We start from the raw sequence: 26,250 nt of genomic DNA, 5'->3' as shown, positions 1-26,250 counted from the left end.
ACCAGAACGGACCTGCAGAGTCCTGTGCTTTGCTGTAAATCATGTCAGAGAGCAGTCTTTGCACAGTCCATCCCAGTTTTGGCAGTTTTGAGGAGGTTTTGATATACAATTTTTAAGCAAAAAAAAATAAAAAATTGATCAGCCCAAACAGAGGTTTTGAAGGTTCCGACAGTCTGATGCTCTGTTGGGATATATCATGATGATACGCTCACATGCCCTGTAACTCTGATGCATGCAGAGAGTGGGTCCTTTTCTTGTGTGGGAAATGTAAGGTTTTCAAGACCAGACCAGGCTGGCCAAAGCCCCAGGGAACCTGCCCTGATCTCACAGCTGACCCTGCTCTGAGCCTGAGGCTGGACCTGACGAACTCGAGGCCCTTCCAACCTGTACAATCCTGTGATCCTATGAAGCAAACAGTCCTGGATCTGTGTGTAGTAAAAATGTCAGACCTCAGTCGTATTTGGAAGTGGTTTATCATACCGCTGATGACTTGAATCACAAGGACGTTCTTTTATAGCAATTATCCCTCAGGCGCATGCAAGTCAGTATAGATTTCTGTGAACGTTGTGTTCCGCGAAGGGTGCTGTGAGGCTGAAAACAGCCGCCATAAAATCTGCCAAGCAGCAGGGGGAGCAGAAGAAACCAGAGCCTGCCTGCGGGAAAACTCCCTAACCACATCTGAAATAATTGGTTCCTACAGATCTAAGTCTTCCCCCACCTCCCCCAGATTTCCTTATAGTTTAGAGTGACAGAATATGACATTCTTCCGAAATAAAGCTAGGTCCAGCAGCTGTGCAATACCCTGACTCTCTGACAGCATTAACATGATGCCACATCTGCTTTCCTCCTAGTTGCTGCTCAAAATACTTAGGCGGCATTTTTCGGGCTGGTTTGGGTCACTAAATGCTTTAAGACATTACACCTCCCCACCGAATGATGCTGTTTTATTTCTTACAGAAAGCAGGTTATTTTATGGTGTACAGCTTCACTTTTAAAAAGCTCAAATAAACCAAAGCTGGCAGATTCCTAAGCTCTCTTTGAAAATTGTCGACTTCTTCTGTCCTGAGTTTTCTGCAGCCCTTCCTGCTTCCTATTGCGATTATGGAGTTAGAGTAGAAACATGCCGCAGTGACAATTTTTGACCCTTCCTTTTCTGCTTGCTCCAGCCACCCATGCAGAATAGACCCTTTGTGTGAAACCTGAACAATCATGAAGGAGACATTAGTCTCCACCTCACTGGAATAAACAGAAATCCTTTGTTCTGGGACAAAGGCTCAGTGCAGTACCACGGATGGGACAAGGCCCTCGTGAGGTTTTCATAAAGTCAGCCTCTGGTGGTCTAGCATCTTCCTGAGCAGGCAAGAATGCTTCCACTCATGTCTGAAATAATTTTTACTGAAGCGGGAACTGAACCTGACTTCGAAAGGGTAAAAAGCTTGAGTGATTGTCTGCCAATATGCCATTTTTCAATTGTTATTTTTGTGCCAGCAGCCTGAAGGAAAAAAAACAAAACAATCCCAGAGTTCAGAGATGGGCAAAATCAAAGCAGGGAAAACACACCCATACGTTGGATGGGTGGTATTATTCAAAAGCTGTCCTTGGCATCCAAATAGTGTATGACAGTAAAGTCAAAAGAAAGTGGATTTAGTCTTAAAAGTTAATGCTGTTTTTTAAAATGTGAATATCCTAGACAGGACTTGTGAACAATCCTTAATACAGTGAGGCTGTAATGAAACCATTGATGAAATAAGGCTGGGGAGTGTGGGGGAGATCTGTCCCTCTGTTTATTTCTTTTCTTTGTATACTCACAAGAGATAATGACACTGCACTCAGTCACTCAGGAAATTTCAGATACTGGCACTGTCAGCAGCTGGGGTTAGGTCCTCTGAGACAGACTGGTTTCTTGATGTGACATTTCTTCCTGTGTATTTTACTGCCTCTCAGTCCTATTATCCCAGTTGTATTCTGGGATATTAAAGCCCAGTTGTAACCTTTGATAATAAAGCAATGCAAACATGTAAAATAAAGACAGCAAATAAAAGATAGGAAAAAATGAATGAACCTTGAACATAAATTCAGTGGCCTTCACAATGGTTTAAACTTTTGGCTGCTTTTTGACTTGTGACATGTACTTTGGTTCTGAAGAAAATGCAGTTTGTACTGTTTCTTAAAGCCAGTTACTAGCCATGCCTAAGGTATCCTTTGTTATAAAAAGGTATTCCTGAAAGCAAACAGCGAATACCAGGAATGGAGAGATACACTGCAGTAGCTACTCTGACTCTGAAGCTCTTCAGCACTACTCAGGGGGACTGAATTATTCTCACAAGCAGAAGTGGAGATATTCAGGAACAATCTGTTGAGGAGAGCTGTAAGCATGACCTTAGACAGGGGAGAATGAACTACTGCTTTAATCTGGATGAACTGTAAAATGTACTATAAAGTATGATTGCTTTAAAGTTGGTGGAAGAGGAATGAGGATAGGCAGTATTAATCTATGATTTGATGTTGTGTGATGCACTGAAAAAATTCAATTATTATTCAAACTCTAAAGTTCACTAGTTAGATTTAACTTCATTAAAAAACAAGCAAAAAGCCACACAAAAATCATATAACCTTGGTCAGCTTTAGGAAAAAAACAAAGGCTTTCCTAGTTGATGTAGTAACACAAGCCAACTTTCTAAAAGTTGGCTCTTAAGTAGTCTTCAGTTTATAAATTCTGGTGCAGTGACTGGTAACTGATGTGCTGGAACTACAATGCTGCAAAACTCTGGCTCATGTCCCTGGCCACATTTGTTAAAACACAAGCATCTCAAAAACTGAAAAGTGTTATTGCCATCACAAGTCATGTTACCTTTCTGATCTAGAACTCCAGTTTTTTATTTCTACAGAGTAACTTAGTCTGTGCAATGTTATAGTTTGAGCACATGAACACTGACAAACTCACAGATTTCACTGTTTACATGAAAGAAATCACCATTATGAATCCTGTTTTCTATGTTGTGGCTGTTTCTTCTAGTAAGGTAGAAATGCTACAGTAGCCAAATCCTCAAGATAGATTAATGAGATTTTAGAACTGTGTGTCATATTGCATTCCCCTTTTGCAGAAAAGATGTAAAGCATCTGAAGGGCCAAGGAAGTTAAAAGTATGGCTTCTCTTTTTCAGACCCTGTTGCTGTTCCCTCGACCATGAGCGACAAATTCATGAAAAAATGATTCTTTGTCAACTTGTAACTACTTCTTTAGCTGCTGGGCTCTTCTGCACCATCACTGCACAAAGAAAACATCACTGCACGTCTTTGGCTCTCTCTTTATTAGTAAATACTCCCATATTTCACCACACCACCCTCTAATCCCTCCCCCTTTCCCAATTCCCAGTTTGGCCCTGGTGAGCCATGTTCTGAATGCCTGCTATCAGTCATCTATGTAAGAGTTGAGATGGGCAAGTGGAATGGTTCCAGCATTGCGTGCAGGTTACGTGTAAAGCACAGAGAGGAATGCCTAAATTAAGGACCTCAGAAACGACCACTTTGCTGGAAATGCGTTCTTCAGCTTGTGAATGAAGAACTAGCATTAGCAGCCTGGACTGCGTACAGCTATCGAAGCTATACAGGTTGTAATAACTGGGTGATTTTCTCTGGTAGCAAACCTCTCTCGATACACAGAGGAAAACTGTGGCATCAGTCACAAGGAAACAGAAACAATTTTTTTCTTGCTCTCCTTCCCAGCGTCTGAACCAAAACCATAGAGATGAGGAGGCAGATACTTGGCTAAAGAACTTTCAAGTGAGAGTAAAGGAGGAATAATGGAGTAAAAGTCCTGATAGTCTCTTGCATTGGTCAGAATTTCCAAATAATTTTGCTTTACTCTAGGTTGATCTTTACCAAAGTTAATCACATGTGTACACAGAAACCTTCTCACTGTGTTTGCTCAAATGCATGAAGGTGATAGCATAAATTCTAGCATTCCTGTGTTTTCTTGGTACCTGACAGTCTCATGGTCACTTCACAGTAGTAGTGGTAACTGACCTTATTTTCTTTAGGAAAGGGGGAAAAAAACAACTGCATTTTTGTGGAAGTATGTTCACATATACTGCTTGTGGCAAATTCTATTTTAAAATACTTCTTTGCACACCCTCTGGCTACAGGGAAGCTGCCTAAGGCATCTAAAAATTAAAGCTGATCTCCTGTCAGGTTCTGAATGCGATTCACTGTCTCTCAGCCTTGAAGTAAGACCCTTGAAGTGTTCTGTCTCCAAAGATGGAAACAAAGTGAAGTGCATGATACTTCTGTAGGCATCGCAGCTCATTAAGTGCATTCATGGTGGCTAAATGTCACCCTGTGTGGGACTCCAGGCACCAACCTGCTGACACCCAGTGAGAGCTGCACGCTGCAGCAAACTGCTGTGCAGTTATTTCACGCTATGGACACTCCTCTTCTGCTTTCACAAGGTTTCATCAGTGAAACAGGAACATGTTTCTTTGATGTTTCTCAACATGCAAGCCTAACTCATAGCACCTTGAATGCAAGCTAAGGATACCTAGTGAGACAGCAGTCAGTCTTGCTGCAGAGATGCAAAGAATTCTTTAACTTCTGTCCTTTACTAATAGTTGCTGTATGTCTCATTGTTCAGCAGGACAGCATAGCTGAAAACATCAAATAAATCAGTGTCTTACGTATGTAAGAGCCTTACTTGGGATACTTTATCATGTGGAAAATGAAATTATTGGTAAATGCAGAAAGTGATATAAAATGGCATATTTATTAGACTAGAGATTGAAAATTTGAAAGCAAATGGGTCTACTGAAAACTGGATAGTCTTTGGTGCCCCTCATGGGAAAAATCAGCTGCTGGACTGATGGCTAGGAAATAAGATTTGCTGATGTTTAATTTGGAAATTAAACAGCTGTTGAGTATAAAATGTTTGCGTAGCATCAGGGAATACGTCAATAAAGCAATGCTATTGCAATAATATACTGAGCTGGTATGAATATTCTGTCTTCACTCATGCAGGCTCCAATTTTATTTGCCAGTGCCTACATCAACAGGACAGGAGAGTTGGCAGATGGTATGCACTTGGCAGTCCCTAGTTTGGCATAACTAAATCCAAAGCACAGCACAAAAGCTTGGGCATCTGGACTTGCCTTTTAAACAGACAAGGCTTCTCAGCCTGAATGAAACACAGCTGCTTCTCTTCCACAGTGACTGGCTCTAGCTCTTACAGAATTAAGTAGAAAGCAGCAACTACCGAGTTCTGTATTCTGTAGCTGTACAAATACTTTAGTTCTTTCATATAGGGAATTTTCCCTGTTACACTGGCTTCCTTGCTCTTGATCAGGGTTTTCTTCTTATCTCCTAGGTGCTTGATGATTAATTATAGAAGATAATCAAGCAGATGATGACTGAAGATCAGGCAAATGATGGGATGGCTTACAGTAAACTGTCATCAAAATGAACAAAGACTTTTCTCCTCCCCTCTTCAGGCTGAAACTGAATTATCCCATCACAGGGACCCAGCAAAAAAACCCCTATTACTCTGGAGCCCTCTTTTCTGTTTTAAAACTTTGAGGGGGTCCCTCTATTCAATCTCGCAAGATCAGTTAAAGAGCCTGCGGTCCCCAGCAGTCTTTTTGTCCCACTTTTCTGCCCATGGTTGGGGGAAATAAGAGATGCACAGGCGAGCATGTTAAATGCTGCAGCTTAAAACTTCTGATCGTTGTAATACAATACAACCCCCCCCACTTATAATTACATATAATAACACTCTGCGTATTATACACTTATCAGATATATATTTATAATTACATACACTATATGTTAATATATAAGGTAACTGCCAACTGATGGTAGCTTATGCTGCTGTGCTATAAGATGTGAGTGCTAGAAAGCTGACACGATGCCCATGTGCTGCTCTTCCTAAGGGGCTGATAACCTCCAGCAAATGAAAGAAATGAGACAGTTGCCAATAGTAACTCCTTAAACTACAAAAGCTCATCAGCAGGAGCCCTTAGAAATCAGTATGTGTTTCTTCCCCTGTGAAAAAGTTCAGACATTAATCTAATTATTACATTCTATCTAAAAAAGCTGTAATATTTTATTACAGAATATAAAAAGTGGTCTAATTAGAATATACAAAGTAATATTGTCAGGATCAGAAACATTTTAAAGCTATCATTAGACTCCTCAATCACCTGACTATAAAGCAGATGACATTTTGACATATATTGACACACACATATTCAACTCTCAGGCCCAAACATATAAACTAGTAAACTGACCAGATGTTTGCTCGTAAGTACATTAAATGTAAACTTTCACTGAGATTTAAATCCAGTGCAGGTTACCTGGCATTCGAATTTGGTTATCACAACACAACTGATGCATATCAGTTTGCTGAGCTTCAGTGCCTGAGCATTCATTGTAGTTGAAACTTCACGGAACGATTGTTTTTTATAAAAGTGTTTTACAGTTACTACCAGTCTGTCGTTTGTAACAAGTAAATCTAAAATTGGTAAGCCTTGCATAACCCATACACATATCTGAGCATAAATGTGAACCTTTCCCTCCACTTCATCTTTCAGTCTCCTTTTGGAATAGAAAGGAATGAAAAATCACAAGGCAAACTTGAACATCTGAATTTTGTTTCTTAAGTGGTGTCCACTGATTAAATATAAGATAGCATTCTACACAGTTAGCTCCTCCCCTTAATCAGTCTGTTTATTCATGGAAACTGCTACTTTTCCTGTTTGTCCGTAACTATGTGTCCATTTACAAAAAAAGCAAAACCGCATTGAAGTGCCTTTTATAATAGCACTGGTACTACTACACTTAAAAGCCGGAAAGAGCTTTCAGCTGTTTCTAATAGAACATGTGTTAATATTGAGGAGTACTGTGCAAGTCTCCTGCTGTGCGTTAACTTGGTGACAGACAGATGAACGTGACATGGTACGCACAGCATGTCCACCTTGCCACCTTGAGCCTGTCTTATTGGTAAGGGAAAATCTGTTGTAATACATAAAGCACTCAAGAATACGAAGATACCACAGGTCACGTGTCTTGGTGACGCTTTAGTTAACGGGAACCGTGCCACTAACAGGAGTGGGTGTTTGGAAATGTATCCCTAAAGCACCGTGGTCTGTCCCACCTGAGGATGCTTGAAGAGGAAGCTGAACTGAATAGCACAGTTCACTAACTACTGCTATAAGAACTGATTGCTCCTTCCCTGGTATAAACAAACAAGTAATTACAGACCACTCTTAGTGATGATGAGCTAGGGAACTTTCACAGTGGTCTCTGAGAAGCTGCTTTCTGTGATCGGCATCGTGTATGCTCCTCATGCAATGATCTTGCTTCAGCCAGCCACGCTTTTACCCCAGTGGCAGTCACTTATATGAGGGTGCTCACATCTCTTGTAAGACATCGCTTGCCTTCCAAGCTGACTGAGATATGAACAGATGCCACCACGTGCAGTCCCCTCAGAGTTAAATGTCCCACTTTCCCTATAGCTGCTTGCACCATCGATGGCCTGCTTTCACCTCAGGGCACTCAGCTTCACTGACTTGCACAGGGTACGCACACAGACATGTGCATGAGGGCATGGCTATGACTGCCACATGGAGTGGGCAGCAGCAGGTGCAGCGACGGAGCCTGTGCCCTCCCAAAGGAGCCCTCTGCTCATCAATTCCTGATAGCAGGCACTAACTAACATGAAATCAGCCTGGAAAGCCTTGTAGCTCAGAGGCAGATGAGCAAATGCTAATCACATGGCTGCCAGAAGCTAACATTAGCCAGGGGAAAGGAACTTAACTGACTGCAACTTCTGTATCATCGCAGAAGACTTAAGGAAGAGCTCAACTAGAGAATGGAGACAGAATGAAGGGAAAACAAAAAAAAAAAAAAAAAAAAAAGGAAAGAAAGAGAAAGGTAATTTGGCAGTAGCTGTGCCCTACAGGCTGCCTTGGAAACCCCCTGAATTCAGCACTGTCTATACTTGTCTACATGTCTGAGCTCAGAGACACTACCACTATTCTAAAAATAAACCTGCTGAAGTGCAGCCTATTTGTTGTTACTCCTGCTGGGTAAGGCAGGGTTCCCTTGAGTAGCTCACTCCTTGCACAGCCCGCCTCTCTGTGCACGGCTGACAAGCAAGGGAATGCCCTCCTTGACAAAGTAAACCTTTGCTGCAATGGAGAAATGCAGTAATTTAGCACCCAGACAAATTATTTTGGGATTTCTTCACTATACTGAGGCTGACACATCCCACAACCAAAGGGATGTGTGCTAGAAATGCAGCAGTTTTCCTTCTCATCAGTCTGTGTCTTCACTTAGTTTACAAGTATGCAGTGATCTCAGGGCTGAATTGTAAGGTCATCTGAACAGGTCTAGCATTGAACCAAAGGAGTTTAGTTCTTCAACAGCCTTCTCTGGCAATGGCAGGAAGTCTTGTAGTCAAAGCATTATCTCTACTTATATATAAAATGAAGCATTTTTTCCTGAAGTGCCTAATGGCAGTAAATTAGCAAATAACTGCAAGCAGCTTTATGCACACTCTTTAAGCTGAGATTTTTTTTTATTTTATTTTACCAAGCATGCCTTATTTTTTAAAATCAGAACCAGTCTCTTAATTGTATGGGGAAAATTCTTCAGCTGAGACCCTTCCTTCTGCTATATAAAGTTTACATTCAGTTACATAGCCACAAAATAGGGCTGTTGGAAGGAGTCACTGCTTCCTTACAACCAGAGCTGTGTCAATATGACTAATCACATCAGCTCTCTTACGCATTGGGAGTCCAATGGCTTCTATTTACAGCCTTTAAATAAAAGAGCTTGTCTACATGTTTTTCACTAAACAATACAACCAATTCCCAGTTTCCGAAGAAGCAGCTTTGATACCTGCCTGATGCTTCAGAGCCGTAAGACAGTACTTATGATTACACTTGGCAGAACCTATTTGCATGCTCTCCAGTCAGCCTGGGAAGGCTCAAGTGCAGCCTTTCAGATCCCATGAAGATTTAAACCCCACCAAACTTATGTTTCTTAACAGAACTGTGCCTTTTTTTCTACTCTGACCCAATACTGCCACTACCAACAAGAGTGAAAAAGGGCTTCTGCTGCACTAGTAGGTTTACAGCACTTCTTGTGCAGGTATGACTGGTCTGTGGAAGCAGGTAGGACATTTTTCTTCCAACTCTATGAAAAAGCATGTCTTCAATGATTGAGAGGTTTTCCAGAATTTTACACTGGAAGGGTACTTTCCTGCATGGTTGCTGCTCATACTAGAAGTTTCACTGTTATTTTTTCCAGTGGTTAATGGACTTACTTTATCTTTCCATCTTCCTGAATCCTCCTATAGATCATCCACTGGAGAATGCATTCACATGATGTGTCTAAGTATTTGACTTGTTTTGATCTCTCCGTCAGCCTGGGTGCCTGTTTCCCGCTTTCTCACTGATCCCCAAGAACAAGGTGTTAGCAATGGTGATGCCACTCATTGCAGTAGAGTCCCTCCAGAAAAACACAGCAATCACCAATGACTGCGAAAGCTCAGCTACAGTGGCCATCTGAGCTGGCTGCGAGAGAGACAAATTTGAAGTCCAGTTCCTTAGAATGTGTGGCACGTGATAAATTGACTCGTACCGACATCTACTGAACTTGTGTGCTGAACCATTTGCAGGCTCAGGCCCTTGAACCAAACTGAGGTTTTAGAGCTCACGTGTCTATTTTTCTGCTCTGTCTGTTGACAAGCAATCCTAAGAATCTGTCACTAGTAGGCAAAAATAGAAACAGGACAGGAAAAGCTATGGACCTCAAAAGTGTTTCTGGAATTGCAGTGTGGATAAATCTCTCATGATGAGCTTATGAAAGAACTGCCCTTGAAAGTACTATGGAGAATTTTGGGGAAAAAAATATCCTGTGAAGTTGCAAAAAAAACAAACAAAAAAAAGGCTGTTGAAGTAATTAAAAATTACTCTGCAGAAGATGGTGATAGTAATGTGAGAAGTTCATGATCAGAACTCCAGTAAGCTGACAAATGCCTAAAAGGGTTAAGAAAATGATCAGTTCAGAGAAAGCTTTCAGAGTGAAACTATTCTCAGAACAGTTTATAAAGAGGAAAGCTGTTCCCTTCACGCGTCTGTAACAACACTGACAGACTTCAAGGGAGGTTCCAGCTGTACAGAACATAACCTCAGCCTGGCACAGCACACAAGAGAAAACCTCAGTGTGTGTGATGGTAAGTAACGTGTGAGCTGTGGAAAGTCTCCAGACAATGGCCAGTTCAGTGGAGGGGTATGTGTCTCCATTACATGCTGTAGGAAATCCAAGTTAGAACCAGAGCTGTTGGTCTCTAAGCCACATGAAAATTGTTCAAGCTTAAGTCTAGGAAATTAATAGAAGACATGCCACATTGGCTCATGCAATTCTGTGTTTGATGGTGGCCAGTTGTAACTGTTTAGGGAAAAAGTATATGAAATAAAGAGCTGAGGAAATCTAGTTCAGTTCTGTATGGATGGAATCGCTTAATTTTCAATTGTGAAGTAAGACAGAGTACCACATCCCGCTTTCTCAGGATGTGACAAGTGGTGGGGGATGGTTACAAATACTTCAGGCTTGTGTACTGCAAGATTTCCTTTGATGTAAATTAGTTTCTCCTCGTGTATAGGCCACGTGCAACTAAATCAGAAAGTCTCTACACTAAAATGAAGGGGAGTGAGAAATTATGTCAGCCCTCCGATACTCAACAGGAAATTTGTGAACATGGGGAGAAGAGAGTTATAAAGCAGCCAGCCACTCCACGGAAAGTGCTCAACACTGGGGATAAAGCTCCTGGCTGGGGGTGGGACCGGCCCTGGCTGCCAGCCCCTGCCATGACTGACCCTGGTGGTCCTGGTGCCTGGTGGTGCCATCACAGGAGCCAGCCCAGGACTCCTTAGGACACCACGGACAGATCACAAATCTGCTAATGACTGTCATGGACAGAGCTACGGTTGCTAATGCAAGTCCACCTCAAGTGGAAACAGGGCCGGTTGACCAGCTCCAAGCACTAATGTAAATCCATCCTGTGTAGAAACATGAGTTGGATTTACCCTGGTCATCTGCTCCATTATTTGCTATGATCCTCACCACCTGCATGAGTTTTCTTCAACAACTGCCTGTTTGTTGCTAAGAAGACTTGTGCAGAAACAGTTTTCTTGGGGAAGACGCACTGTATGTTTGTGCAAGCTGGCCATTTTGAGACGCTGCAGCAAAATTTCTCCCTGAATGTCAGCCCCTTGCAATGCCTCCCAGCACAGGCGAGGCTTTAGATCCTTTTGCCAGTGTCAGCACCACCTCTGAGATTGCCCTTTTTAGCTCATTTTGAGAGTAAACGAAACCAACAAGCATGAACGTAACCCCAGCATGGAAAGCCAGTGCTGTGTGAGGGGCAGGGAATAGCTATGGCCGTTCCCACGTGTGCTGCCTTTCCCACCATCCACAGCAGCTGACGGACGCCTGGGTACAGGCTGCACGTGAGACAAACGTGGTCTTTCATTTCCCTGACGTGCTGGTTACCAGCGGTTTTGTTCATTTAAAAAAAAAAAAAAAAAAAAGATCTCTGATAGATCTCCTTGCATGTGGAGACCGACTTGAAATGAAAAGTACTGAGAATGAAATAAAATAATTCTAGCCCTTAAGATATCCAGCCTGAGTTAATGATAGCTTATTTTCCTAGTGCTCCAGTGTTATGATCACACTTCCTCCTCCAGATAAATGCAACAGAGCTCCGTAAGAAAAGACAACTCACCTTTCTTGAACCGCTAGTGCTTTTAGCATTAGGTAGAGGACATAATTTTCTGGTTGAGTTGAAAGCCAAAGGGTTGAACAAAGGTTTCTTACCGTTAAGGATAATGCCATGCACACAAAAGTGAACTTCTTGATATGTGTCGCTGTGACGGTGCTGTTGGTGTTCACCAATTTATTGCTGGGGTTATTCTAGGGTAAGAGAAAGAGATAATGAGCATTAGCTTGGCTCCAGACTACTGGGACGCTGACGGCACCAGGGTCACGGGTTGGGCCTGACTGTCTGTGCTCTTGCATGTCCGCCTTTGCTTGTCTGCTTTTTAACCTCGTGCCTTCTGAGTACTTTGTACCACCACAGAATATCTTCCGCTTAAACTGACAGCAACTGCTCCTATGGTCACCGAATGCTGAGTAACCTCCCTACTTTTCTAAGGAGTGAGTCCTATTTAACAAATTCAGCTTTGAAAAAGGGTGGTGGCTCTTTCTAAGGAAACTCCATGTGATTTTTTTTAACCTCAGTTTAAAGCCTGTAGCGTGTTTTCACAGGAAAAAGAGGATTGCATTCCGTTTTACCAGAGTGGTAGCAAATCCATACACCAATGCCAGCACCCTTACTGATACAATTAGACAAGTAGGTAATATAAACAAAGTTCCTGGAACAGCTGGCTCTGTTAATGCAGCTTAATGAACAGAACATAATTAGGACTATTAGATGTTCTACCTTGAACATGGGCCCTGTACTCACATGGCAGCCAAGTTTTATTTAAAACAACAACAAAAGCCCTCTTCCAAATGTCCAATATAGCAAATGAAGCTGAAGATTTAAAATTGCCCTCAGGGAACACAAAAACAAACTAAATGGTCTGTGAAAGGAGAGGATGGGATATCAAAAGCAGGGTGCCATTAGGAGCCCTGTAGCAATAGGCTGTTGGGTCACCTATTGCATTTACCCTGGAGCTGCTTGAAATACACAAGTGTGCGCCCATGCTGACAAAACCTGCACCTTGAGATGTGGTACAACATTTATTCATCCTTGATGTAACTCAGGTAGAACAGCAGTATCTGTCACATGGTCAGCCTCCTTTACTGAAGTTGCTCATAAGAGAAACAGAAACTTATGCAAATACATCTTGGGAGTGGACAAACCAAACGTGAGGTCTGTGAAGAGTACACCATTTCACATTCCACTAGTTGATGGAATTTTGCAGTTTAAAGCTTTTGTGGAGATCGGTGAAGCAACAGACAGCCCCACAGTCCTGCCTAAATATCTGCTTGGAAGTTTGGGTTCATGACAATCCACGTAGACAACCCAGACCCTAAAGAAGGAAGCAACTCCCATATCTGCTGGTTTTGGGAACACGTGTTGAAAACTCTCTGCAAACATTTTATTCATGCATCTATTGTTATTTCTTGTGTTTCTGAAGAAATACTTTGTTACTGTTAGCTTTTACATATGTGAGGACAGGCCTCACATATATAAGGATGAGAATGAGAATCGCTTGCAAGTGTTTGAACAAACTCTGTTGCATGGCTCAACTTTCTAACAAGGCTAAAATAACAGAGAGCACACACAAATCCAGCCATCCAAAAGGGCTGTGAATAAAAAGGACTCTCGTTCGGTCCTACCTTGCTGCTGCTAACTCTGCCCTTGCTTTATTCTGCCCTTTGCTCTAACTCTTGACCACATACTCTTTATTCCTATCTCTTGCACACCATCTAGTTCTTGGATCAAAACACTATGCAGATTACGGAGCAAAAAGAGTATCCATTCTCATTTATTAATCAGATAAATATCATTCACAAGTCCTCTCACAGTCAGTATTCTTGGTCTGAATCAGATGGCACAGGCCATTAAGAGTAAAGGCATCATCACCATATAAAACAGCAGAAAGAGCACAGAACTAGAATATGCCTGTTGTCTTTCAGAAAATCAGCAGTAACCCTCAACCTGAGTGTAACTGCTAGGCTATGAAGTTGCTCTGGACACAGAGTCTTATAAAAGACTGAAGCAGGACCCTGCGTGCCTCTTACAAATGTGAACAGAGGCAACAATTTCCCTTTGAAGACAAGAAGCAGACTTCTCCAGTAGAGCCACTGAAGAGGGGCACACTATCTGGATCCCAAGTACCATCAGTTAGCTAAGGCATAGCAGTGTGCTTCTGATGATCACCAGCATTGCCAGCTTTCTGAGTTTGCACGCATGCAAATTGTTTCAGCATCTGAAAATCACAATGGAAGCTTTACAGAGTCCAGAAATAAAATGTGCTTCTACCTGGACTCCTCTGAGAAAGCTTTAGCTTAAGGAAACAAAGCTTTTGAAAGGCACGGTGACATGCGAATGACATGGGACCTGACATGGGACCAAGAGTAAAGCAATTCTCACAGCAATATAAAAAAAACCCCACTGTGGGTTTCTGGTTTGGTGGAGGCATTTGCACACAAGGCTGCCAGGATGAGACCCTTTATGCTGCTGCTACCTTAGCTAGCACATTTTATGCCAAACTGCTCTTAAAACAGGCAACTAAAATCCCCATTATATACTTTTCTGGCAATTAGATAAACTGTACCTATCTACGTCTTATCCTGGCTTTTTCTTCCTCACTTTTTTTCCACAAGGGCTCTATGAGAAGCCTTTTAACTGAAATCAGCAAGCAGACAAATCATGGTCTAATCCTGTCACCACTAAAGTTGTCAGCACGTCTTCCACCAGCTAAACGAGACCTGAATTTAGGAGTCTTAATAGCTGCTAATTTTGCTTGGCAATAGTGCTTTTGATTGTGGCTCTAACAGATGAGGTTAGCAGCCCTTGTGTTTCCTGTTCCAAAACATTTTTAACTTGCAGGTTATTGTTTTTTCATCTGCAGTTCCTTTTCAGTAGCATGACCTCTGAGAAAGCCTGCATGTAACATTTTATCTGACAGGTCAATTTAGTTGCACACAGGCAAGTTAGGAAGTTACGACTGATTTTACTTTCTTTGTTTTGTTTTTAAATACTCAGAAATATGGTGTGTCGTATCAAACAGGGTTTGCTTCAGTTAAGTACATCCCACAGCAAGCAAACATTTTTTTTCATCGGTACTTGGAACCAGAAAGTTCAGTTACTAATTGGTAAATAAAGGGAAGGAGGGGATCTGGCATTTGAATTAAGACGGTCACAGGACACAAATGTTCTTCACACAACATATGGGCTAGTGAGTACCAGTTCTAAAACCGAGCAAAAAAAGTGTCTAAACAAAATTAATTTTGGTTATATATTTACTCTGTGCTCAATTCCAGGAGCAGTCCTACTATGCTTATGTAATTACATGACTTGCCAACAAAAATTTTCATAGTCTTGGTCAGCTAAACCAGTGCTACTGAAAAAAATTGTTATCTGTGTTACTGTCAGTCTATGAAACAACCTTTGCTAAATACTGAGCAAATGAACCCAAACCCATTTGAGAGATACTGCAGAATCTGCAGCAGAGACGTGAGCTTGCTCACTCACTGATGGACACTTTGTGAGCAATCGTTTCATTAGCTAAGTAGCTACATCATAGTGAGTAAGTGAGGACTTTTTTTTTTAATCCTAAAAAATACAGCACCTATCTATTCAAAAGGTAGCTTAATACCTTGTAACATGGAGCTAAGGTTAAAACCATAAATCAGACCACAGCTTGAAGCCACCAAAATGCAATTCATTTTAACTAGGATTTTAAGGAAACCTTATCAGTGGGACAAGGAACAATAGGCAGCAAAAGCAAAAGTAAAGAGAAGCAAGACAATAGATGGCCATTAATAGAGCCCTATGTAATCTTTGGTTGGTTTATTTTTAAAATAATCTGTTACACTTGATTATGGAGCCATGAACTAATTTTCTTCACATTTGTTTGGCAGAAATTCCTCTGACATCACTGAAGCCACCCCTAGATTAAAATGTAACAGAGAGAAAGAGCAGGACCATGCATGCGAAAATAGAAAAAAGGTATTTATTATACCTCCAGCATGGGCACTCACCTTGTCAAAAGCAGGGTATACTGCTCTGATCTCTGTCAGCCAGCCATACGGCATGTGTCCCACAGGATACGTAGCTGTCAGGATCGCCACTGCCTATGAAGACAGACAGGGAAACACGAACTTCAAATCTTTGAACAGAGCAGTTAAACTAACACAGGATGCCACTTCCTACCAATATCACCACATTGACCTTGACACAGCAAGAAACCAGTCAGGTAAATGGAAGCTTTTTGTTTCAGAAAGGCCATCAGAGTGGCCATCATTTGTTTAAAACTAGGCCCTTTTGTACTTTCACAAGTGCAGTCCAAGAGGTGCATCAAAGATATAACACACACCCCCCTGCCCCGCATATTAATATATGAAAGATTTTGCTGATATTTCCTATTTCTAAAGAAAAAGTCCAAATACATGTACTTCATGTCTTTCACATAGGAAGGGTGTTTAGGGAGCTCTTCCTGTAGCTGCCTGGAATCTGTGGTCACCCCAAGTTTTCTAGTCCTCAGAGACTAAGTGTGCATCTGTACAGAACTGCCTGACTCTTAATTCCAGAAATCAAAGTGTTTGATGGCCTTTTGTTTGCAGGTTCAGATCTGACACAATCCACTTCAAGTCAGGTTCATTTTACATCTGGCAATGGTAGCATTAAGAAAGACTTTTTTAAAGTAATGATGTCTCTGTTTCACTCCTAAACTTTTGATGCACTCTTTCTTGGTTATATCTGAACCCGTTTTCTCATTACAAATGCAATTGCTGTCCTTGCTTGGTTAAAAGGTCTATACAAACATGGGACCGTGTAGCAAGCTAATTTGTTCCGTGTGCTGTTTAAAAAGGAGGAAAGTAGTGATATCCACAGAGAGGAAGAGAGTGGGATAGATTATTCCATGTTAATAATAGCTTTAATAATGTTTAATGTACCTTGAAAGAGTAATTGGTTCAAAGAAAACAAACTGGAATTTTAAGACAGCACCCCTTTTTAATTGCAATCCCACTCCCATTATTGTATTTTCAGCAGAACTTCCATCTCTATGCAATCTAACTAGGTTAAATCGAATAACGAATATAAAAGATACTTTGCTTATTTTCTTGATGAAATCCAAAAAGACTGCAAAGACACAGTAACTGTTAAAGAAAACAGTATTTCACTAACACATTTGGTATGCTAGATTCCACTTAAACTATCAAAGTTTTTAGCAGTGATTTTTCTTCCAGTATTTTTCCCCAGTTGGTGGAATCCCCAAAAACGGCATGAAAGCTTTCCTAAATGTCTAGAACCTGTATTTGACAGATGAAAAAGTCCCCCATCAAAGGCAACACCAAAAAAAGGTACCCCAATCACCATGACTGTGCTGGCAGTCCAGACAGAAGCAGTGGGAGCTGGTCATGCAAGTGGACTTGTCCTCACGAACATGCTACAGCCTAGCCCTTCACAGGGACCTCCTGTCCACACCTGAAGTTGCTGATATTATTGAACAGGGGACCTATGAAATTCCTGTGTACACTGATGTTCCAGAAATGTACGTTATCTGTGTTGCCAGTACCTCCCTTTTCAGAGGCAATTATTTCAGAAATCAGAGGAAGTTGAAATGGGACCATTACTGTTACTGTAAAAAGGCCAGCAGACCACCAGATATGACAGGTTTGGAGTCATCCTAATAGCAACACAACGCAATTGTCTAGCTGTCAAATGTGATATATCTAAAATCAAAAGTTACCAAGAAATGCAAAACTTATCTCTGCTAACCCACTCTGGCTCCTCTTTTTCTGAGACTGATATTGACATATAGACTGATTCCTGATTTACACATGTAAAAGCATTACATTTCCTAAATTGTCTCTCCACCACTGATTATTTGCAGTCACTGGCAACTCCTGGGTGAGTGAAGTACACAGTATCAAATATGTCAACCTAGCAGTGCTGACAGAACTTTTGTTAGACATCAGCTGTTTGAATTTTCCTTTCCATGTAGTATCTTACAGCTTTATTTTTTCTATAGAAAGAACATGAGAGATTTGCTAACGACTGCATGGACCTAGACATCCTCCCACTGAAACTGGCAGCAAAGGTCCCCCTGACTTCTTAAAAGAACAGGTCAGCTGATGGTGAGCATTGGTGAAGTCTCTGCATTAAAATCAAAGTCCATCTCCCATCACCTGTAGGTGACTACTGGAGTAATGTGAAATTCCTCAAAAGAAACAGAGTGCATTTCATATCGCAATCAGGAGACAAATTTTTTTTACGTGCTTCCTTCAGCCTCTACCCAATTCCGTGTGATGCACTGACTTCTAATAGTAGCTTCACATCAGTTTGCACAGCCATAAATACACATGACAGGAAACAGAGGAACATGGGACTGCTGATAAGTCCTAAAATGTCTGGGATATGAATGATCAGGAGCATATGTACTTATATGTAAAGCATGAAAACCTGGGATGCACAAACTGCTCAGTGAAAAAATTCTACTGCTCTTGTTGAGGGTGAGGTCCCACTAGGCCTGGCAGAAACCCTCATGGTAAGAATCCAAGCACTCTCTTCAAGGATAAAGAGACAAGGCATTTTTTTCTTGTCAGCATGGCTGAGAAAAGAAACACGGAGGTAACTCCATGTAAATGATCATTTGCAGTAATAGAGAGCAACGAATCTCTTACCTCTGTGGCTGAAGAACTGCCACCGAGGTCCCGGGAGACAAAAAGGTTGACAATGGGCCTACTTATTCGCTGAGTTGCCAAAATTAATGCCAAAGGCCACCAGAAACTCAGCATCTTCCTTATCGTAGCCTCTCCCTGCAACACATAGGAAAAAGCAAAAAAAAAAAAAAAAAAAGAAGGGGGTTTGGAAAAGAACATGGCAGAACTGAATCAAAAGCACAGAGAATGGATTTTTGCTTTTCCCACCCATTGTCAGTCTGGTACATTCATTACAATAGTTTTCAATATGAGGAACCTAAAATATTTTCACTCTTTAGCAATACTGATTCAAAAGAAGCTGTGTCATGGATCTCAATAAATAATGCATAAGGTATCTATCTGCATAATTTGTTCTGGCTGCCAGACAAAGATACGTGAAAACCAATATGACATTCGGGGAAAATGAGGAATTTTGAGACCCTATTCCCTGTGAAATAAGGTGTCCAGTACACAGTTGCTGGAATATTTTCTACCATGCCTCTTTAAGTGAAAATGGTTTTTTCCTGCAGAATAGAGAGGAGGCCCTTCATGCACAGTAATTTAATACAGTTTTATAACACAAAAAGCAACTTCAAGATTATTGAATTTGAAAAAGCACGAAGTATTAAGACATACCCCCATTTCAGGCCCACTTCTGTCAGGAATTACATCATGTATGTTCCTGTAGTATCCGAGGCATAACGTGGTACATCGGACAAGTGCTCCCATGTATAAGGACAAGATTGGGATCAAGAGAGGTTCCCTGCACTCCAAGTGACTGTGAAGCAAAATGGCTACAAAAACAACCTGTAGGACAAACAAATAAATGATCAGTAGTTTGTGTGTTTCTTAGGACCAATGTATCTCCTGTCTGACTCCAAGCTAGTCTGTCTGAACAACCGACCATGTGTGACTACATTATCTATCTGACTTTGAGTTTGTGGCATTTGAAACTTTAGGCAGAACCCCCCCTGCAATTGGTCACACAAAAGAGAAAAACAAGAGTTAACATCATACAGAAGCTCTATTAAACAGTACTTGAAGATATGGGCAGGTGTCAGACTAGGAGCCATATATAGGAGAAGGTTAGCATGACAATCTGGCAAGGTTTCACAGCAAGCATGTGGCTGAGTGTCACCCCTCCCAGGAGAACGTGCCTATTCTGATATACGCTGAGGCTGCAGACATGCTTCTACGGTCAGCTTCTAAAGTCCTACTTTTTTTTTTTTTTTTTTTTTTTTTTTCGGGGGGTGGTGGGGGTGGTGGGGGTAGGCCAGTGGCAATTAAAAAGCCAGATGTTTTCAAGTATTCACTTCAGCATTTAGAAGCAGGAAGTGTTATGTCATCCTCATTTTCTACTTTTCTGAGTGAAATTTCAGTATTTCGTCATTGTCTCTTCAGCTGAGTGCCACATTGATGTAAATGAAATGGAAACTTTCGGGCTAACGAACAACTTGTAATTCAGTCTAGTAAGATTAAATGTTCAATCCAGAAAATGCAAAGCACATGATTAATATGCTATTATTCTCTTCATTAACTACAGAGCTGATGGCATGCCTGTTACATTCCAAACATCTCTGGATGGGGAGCACAACTCAAAAGCCAACTGTGAGCTGGTGCTGTGAACAGCAAAATTGAAGACAACCCAGCTAGGACATGCTGGCCTTCAAGTGAGTTACAAAAACCACAAAACACATTGTTCAGGGGCACGTTCTCCTCTTCATTGCTAGAGCTCGAGAAACACTTAAGAAAAATCACAGTGTGCAAATGTTTATTAGGCAAGCCACACTGCTTATAAGGGTTTGCAAAACTGCTCTTTTGAACCCTCTTTGGCAACAAAAGAATCTTCAGTAAACAGAAGCAAAGGCAGTCACAAGGAGTTTGTATATGAAGCTACCGATGGAGAATTAGCTACTACCAGCGCACCTATTGCTTGTGTAGTGAGCAGATGTAGGTGTAGAGAGTTCTGGGGTATGGAAAGTCACAACTTTTTGTCTTCCAGATTTGCTCTTGCTCTGTGCAATATTTTGTTGAGAGAAGATGACAGGTGTCCTACTCTTCACAATCCTGGCACCCCACTCACCAACCATTGTGGAAAGGGCATGTGTATCATGGCCAAAATAAGAATTTGTTTCTGTATTTAGCTGTATATGACCTGACATGCAGCTAGGGCTAGCAAACTTTGTAGGTCACATCAGAACGAGAGCAGATCCTGAGGGTTAAGGTCATTTACAGTAATTGGTGTTATCTTCAGGGATTTAGTGCAGTACTGTAGAGGGGCAGGCCTGCCAAACACAGAACAGCAGCTGACTGAATGGTTCAACCTGCTTTATGGTTTACTCATATTTAGTGGGAGGGAAATGCTATGGAAAATTGAACTAAGTGCTGCTGACTTCATATTTCCTTTGATGATGTACTGTTATTACTGTCTTTCTTACCCAGTCATTACACCATTCAGCTGGTAATGGGACATTACACAACTGTTTTACAAGTGCTGGACTCTCCATTTCGTAATATTTTTATATATGCTTTAAAAAGAGGGCTGTATATTGGTTCTCAATATAAATGCCACAACACTGGCCACCAGCAATGTGTATTAATGTTGGTTTTTAAGTGTGTCTAGTACAAAGCAATAGGATAGTTAACACCCCTCTTGTAAATGAAAGTTCAAACAACATTTGGTCTTTTCTGTATCACCCAGGGGCTACCACACAGATAGATCCCTTCTGCTGCAGTTCTCAGCCTTCACCCTTTGAACCAGTAAGAAGAACAGTGTCATACTGGCCCTCAGAAGATGGCTTACACTACTGGATTTCACTGGATTAGACAGCATGTGCAAAACTGACAGGTGAACTGGAGAATCAGGCCTTCACTTCTCCACCTACAAGCCCCACGCAGGATTTCAGTGCAACTGTGCGAAGCATGGGGGAGAATGCGCAGGAGGGAGAAAGGTCTCTCTGTCAGCCTCAGAACTGGTAGCAGCATTTGGTCCCTTTGCCTGACCTTTCATTTTCCCAGCTGTACACATGTATATATAACTTCTTTCTCAGCCATTCTGAAACAAGGTTGTGGAGGTGCTGGAAGACATGGCCCTAGCTCAAACAATCCTGATTCTCTTCTCCTGACATTGGTTTGGGACTGACTTGATTCAGTCGGCTGAGTCCAGCCTAAACCACAACAGTCAGTAAACAGCCAGTGAACAGCACACAGAATCACTTCCACCAGTGTGTTCGTGATAGAGAGAGAAGACAGCCTCTGTGCAGGAGTTCCTGCTTAGTAAAGCATCTAGCCCATAGCACAATGGAAACTGACTGCTAAGGGGAGTCATTACCTGAGCTATGACATCTGAGATGGAGGCACATCCCACTAGGAAACTGTACTTGTGTTTCAGCAGAATTCCAGCATGGGTCCATGCCTGAAAAAAGGGAGAGAAGAGTTTGGGAAGTGATTGTGATATTTGTGGTCCAGAATGCTGTTTTGTGCTTACACTGTACACAAGCAACTTGCAAAGCTCCTTTGTACCAGCAATCCCTGGTGTGAACCTGGGCAAATATTAAGCCAGTAATGCAGAGAATGCACTGCTGCATTCAGTTCTTCATTGCCAGGGCTGACAGGGAGAATGGGAATTTTATAGACTGTATAAACATTTCTGAGCAGATCTAATATGAAACTGCCCTTTCTTCATAAAACAGATGCTACACGGGATGGATTATCACACTAAATAATCCGAGAGAAAAAATGTTTATTCTCATTCACCAGCTGGAAGCACATTTGAAGCATAATATTCATTGGCCCACTGAGTTATAGTCAGTCCTGTCTGGAAAATAAAACTTAATGATCCAACTTCTTTTTATTGTCAGCTACTGTTTCAAGCAAAAGTGGTAGAAAAAGTGGTGGAGGCATGCCATGAGAAGGTTATCCTTTACCAGTTTTACACAGAAGTAGAGGCATTAAAGACAGCTTCCATATTTTTATGTTGTGCAGGCCACAGGCAGTAAGTCTGGTGAACTGGGAAGCAGCAGCCCACCCCATTTGTGGCTCTCTTGCCCAAGCATTTGAGATATACTGGACTTAGCTGTGCTTGTAAAAATTCCTGGTAAGAAATATCTTTTGAACAAATTTGCTTTGGGAAAACATTGAGCTTATTCCTTGTGAGGTCTGCAAGTGATCTGGGAATGCACGGCAAATCCAACTCTCTCACTACAAACTGGAATGAGAGGACACATACAGACAACCAGTGCAGCTCATCACAAGATGACCGGTGCTTTCCAGCATGCACATACAGCAACTGTTAACAAGGCAACTGAGGTTCTTTTACATTTGTCATGATCTCTGGATGTTCAAAGTCCACCCAGATGCTTTTTCCAGGTAGCAGGAGATGATGCGTCCAGGTATATCCAGAGCTACTGCTTGCAAAGGACATACTTTCCTTCTGCACACCTTGAGTTTCCCACCAGGTAACAGACTTTGTGAACTAAAGCCATCAAAGAAAAAAAATAACATAAATATTAAAAATCAGTTCTGAATGAGGCACTCACCATGGCATCCATAAAAGGGAAGGCAGCAAGATAAAGGAAGGCCCTCCGAGTTTTACTTCCCACTGATTCATCCACATGATGCAGCTTATTAATAATGTAATACCCCAAATCACTATATGCTGTAGAGACACAAGAATAGAAGTGAATAGTAAAGGTTACATATGGACTCTGGGTGACACACTCAGAAGTACCTGAAAGCCTGTGATGCCTAGGAGCTCAGACATGCATCTACTTAGCAAACAGCTGCAGGGGCCTCAGTATATTAGAGCCTCACCAGCTGCTGCTCATGACTAAGGAGTGCTCTCATGGTTCTTTTGCAAGTAACCTTTGGCAGAGGAGTGGTAACAAATGGCTGGGTTGGGAGATGGGTAGAGTAAGTGCCAAATCTGTTTGCTAAATGAACACATGGGTACTCCAGAAAATCTACTGCTCTTTCATTAACTCAAGGCTCTTTGTTAGAAAAGCTGTTTTACACCAGGCATTGTGTGTTTCATGGGATGTAGTACCTTATAAATGCTGAAACTATTTATTATCATCACATTCTCATGACATTACCTGTAAACATTTCCAAAGCTGTAAAAGGATACTATGAATTGCAAAAGCATGCAACAAATCACATTCATTATGCTTCTCCCTTACTTCGCCTAATGATCACCTCTGCTGGGACCTGTCAGGGCGCTGCACCCTTCACTGCACAGTCTCTGGGCAGCCTCCACCAGCCTTAGTTTCCTTCCTTATTCATCTAAAGCTGGCATCTCAGGAGCCACAAGTTGGAAAAGGGCACCACTGGAAATCAGGGGGTTGCCATTTCCGATGGACAGCCTGTTATTTCACTGTCCTGTTTCAAGCCAAGATAGGAATTTTCACTGTTGGGCAACACACTTCTTGCCAAGCCTCTCTTCTCAAGGTACTGGGTCGAAGACCGCATAAATACAGGGACTCACCACACAGTTCTCTAAAGAATGGCTTATGTCTCTGTTAGTACCCATGTTATCCAGCTGTTTTAATAACCCCAGAGTCCTCTGAATGAGCAGGAATAAGGAAGAGCTAGCTACGACTGGGGTCTCTGAATTATGGGGATTTACATAATATGCACACTTAAATAATCCAAATAGTTTTTAACCTTTCATAAACTATGTTCTAGACCTGCATACTATTACTTAGTTTCCTCTATACACTTGTAATAGCTGTTAAAAGAACTACTAAGTTGTAAAGTCAACCTCCCAACACGAGTAATGGCAGAATTACTTGTGCCTGGGGAATCGTACCTCAGTTCTCTTCCACTCACGTCTTTTCTAAAATAATTACTGCAAATGTGAACATCTATATGATTTCCCCTTTATAACAACTCTATTATCATTGTACAGATCTTCATATACGGTATTTTAGGAAAGTTATCCTTTTCATGCATGCAGGTCACATAATCAGATTGACAAATGCAACACGAGTCATCCAATTCTATCTTTTTAGCCTAAAACTCTCTCTCATAACTTCAGAACAGTGTTTGGAAACAATTACAGAATCATATGAGTTATCAGGGTTTCGTGATGGCTTAGGGATACAGCAGCTAAATGGTTAACAGGACTGAAAAGACTTTTTCAGTCTGAACACCACAGTGTAAACAAGGTTGTAAAACTAGCAGTGGGAACAGGCAAGAGCCTCATTCCGGACAACCAGGACTGCCCCAAAGATGCTAAAATGTTAAAAACTCCCCCTTTGCCTATGCTGGTCCCCAGCTACATATCTTTCATCTGAGCTATAACTGTTACTGTCGCAGTCTCCTAGTTCACCCAGCAATCCCCAGGTTGCTTAGCCATCCTCTTGAGGCACTCCCCAGCCTTGTTTCCTTTTGAAGGGAGTTAGGCAAGAAATCTAAACCAGGACTCCAACCTTTCCTCAGTTCAGGCAGGCCAGTTTAGCTCTTTCAGTGTTCCTGTGCTTCCTGCAATCCAGTCACACATCAAGCACAGCCTCTTTTTGATTTTGTAGGAATACCCATACACCGTTTTCACTAGTATTTTGAAAACTCTGTTATGCATGGATTTTTTTTTTTTTGGTGTTAAGTCCTCATGGAAAACTGTCTTTATGGCAGGGCAGTACATAGATGTTCCTGAATCAACATTATTTGAATAAGGAGAAGTTGTTTGGAAGGCACACGAGGCAAACCACCTGTGAGGGTCAGATGCACTGAGTTGCCTGTTAGGTTCCATTGAAGTTGCTTTACACTTCTTCTATACAAAAACTTTAAAAATGCTGCAGGAAACACACCAGCCTTATCCCCCACATGGGGACTAATAGCATCAGAGTCCAGGTGCTGAGGAACCTGCTTCTGTGGAGGGCCCTCCACCAGCAGCGCGGTGCTGGGAAGACAGCACGCCGCAGCAGTCACCCTCCATGCTCTCCATGCACTTCACCTGCTTTAAATAAGACTTTGAAAGTGTTTAAAAAGTGAGTAATAAGCAACTTTTTTGGCTCTAAAAGCCACTGAGATGGTGGGGGTTTTTTGTTCGTTTGTTTGGTTTTTTTAAGTTTACTAGCACAGAAAAATTCACAGAATCAGAGGGGTCAGAGGCTGATGACTCACTTCTAGGAACAGACAGTTCACCACAGGGCTGTAGTTCATTAGCAGGGCACTCCCAAGGGGCTTATACCACCACAGCCCACAGTACCACAGTTGTAAGATTTCTAGTGATATCAGCACTGTGGTCTGTATGCTTTAAGATTTTTTTTCTCTCTCCCATCCAAAGCCAAAAAAGTCTAACTGCACTTTTTAAATGTGGTGGTGATTTTAAAATTGCAATGGCTAAGCCTAAAAGCTAGTTTTAAAATAGTCAACCATTCCACATGTCAGTGAAGGCACACAATCGCTTCTGCTGATGTCCATGAATGTTTCCATCCTCAGAAAGTAGGACTCAGCAAGCTGAGATTTACTGACAAATACACAGACATGTGTCCCTGAGCTGTGAATAAAGCAATTGCTGATGCAATTAGAGCTTAACCTTGGCCAACCTTACAAACTTATTATGAAGCATGGTAGAAAATTAATAACACAGACAACAGAGCTGAAGAGTATTGCATGAATGTAAAGCAGATGGCTCTTCCCATTCCTTGCATCATTTCAACCAAAACAGAGAAGTCCAACTCCAAGACAAGCTGCCTGTTTGTCTCCTCTAATACCTCATTTATTTTGATGTCTACGGATTAGTTTTGCTACAGAATTTAAGCAGGAATTCTTGCTGTTGGCTTTTGCACTTGAGTTTTAAGGCCCAAGAGCTTAA

The 26,250-nt window shown here is 41.6% G+C and overlaps 1 protein-coding gene across 1 annotated transcript in view; it reads right to left on the bottom strand.

The window, feature by feature from the left end:
* The window catches only part of ANKH (ANKH inorganic pyrophosphate transport regulator), a 113,097-nt gene that overhangs the window by 19,797 nt on the left and 67,050 nt on the right, over positions 1–26,250 (bottom strand). The window contains exons 3-8 of the mRNA XM_080377778.1: positions 22,973–23,091; positions 21,766–21,849; positions 19,071–19,241; positions 18,417–18,551; positions 15,771–15,863; positions 11,871–11,966 (exon numbers count right to left, since the gene is read on the bottom strand). Coding sequence (XP_080233904.1) covers positions 11,871–11,966; positions 15,771–15,863; positions 18,417–18,551; positions 19,071–19,241; positions 21,766–21,849; positions 22,973–23,091 — 698 coding nt within the window. The remainder of the gene's footprint in view (positions 1–11,870; positions 11,967–15,770; positions 15,864–18,416; positions 18,552–19,070; positions 19,242–21,765; positions 21,850–22,972; positions 23,092–26,250) is intronic.

Source organism: Falco punctatus (genome assembly GCF_963210335.1).
Source record: "Falco punctatus genome assembly, chromosome: 3".
NCBI classification, from domain to species: domain Eukaryota; kingdom Metazoa; phylum Chordata; class Aves; order Falconiformes; family Falconidae; genus Falco; species Falco punctatus.
This window is presented reverse-complemented; position numbering and strand designations above follow the sequence as displayed.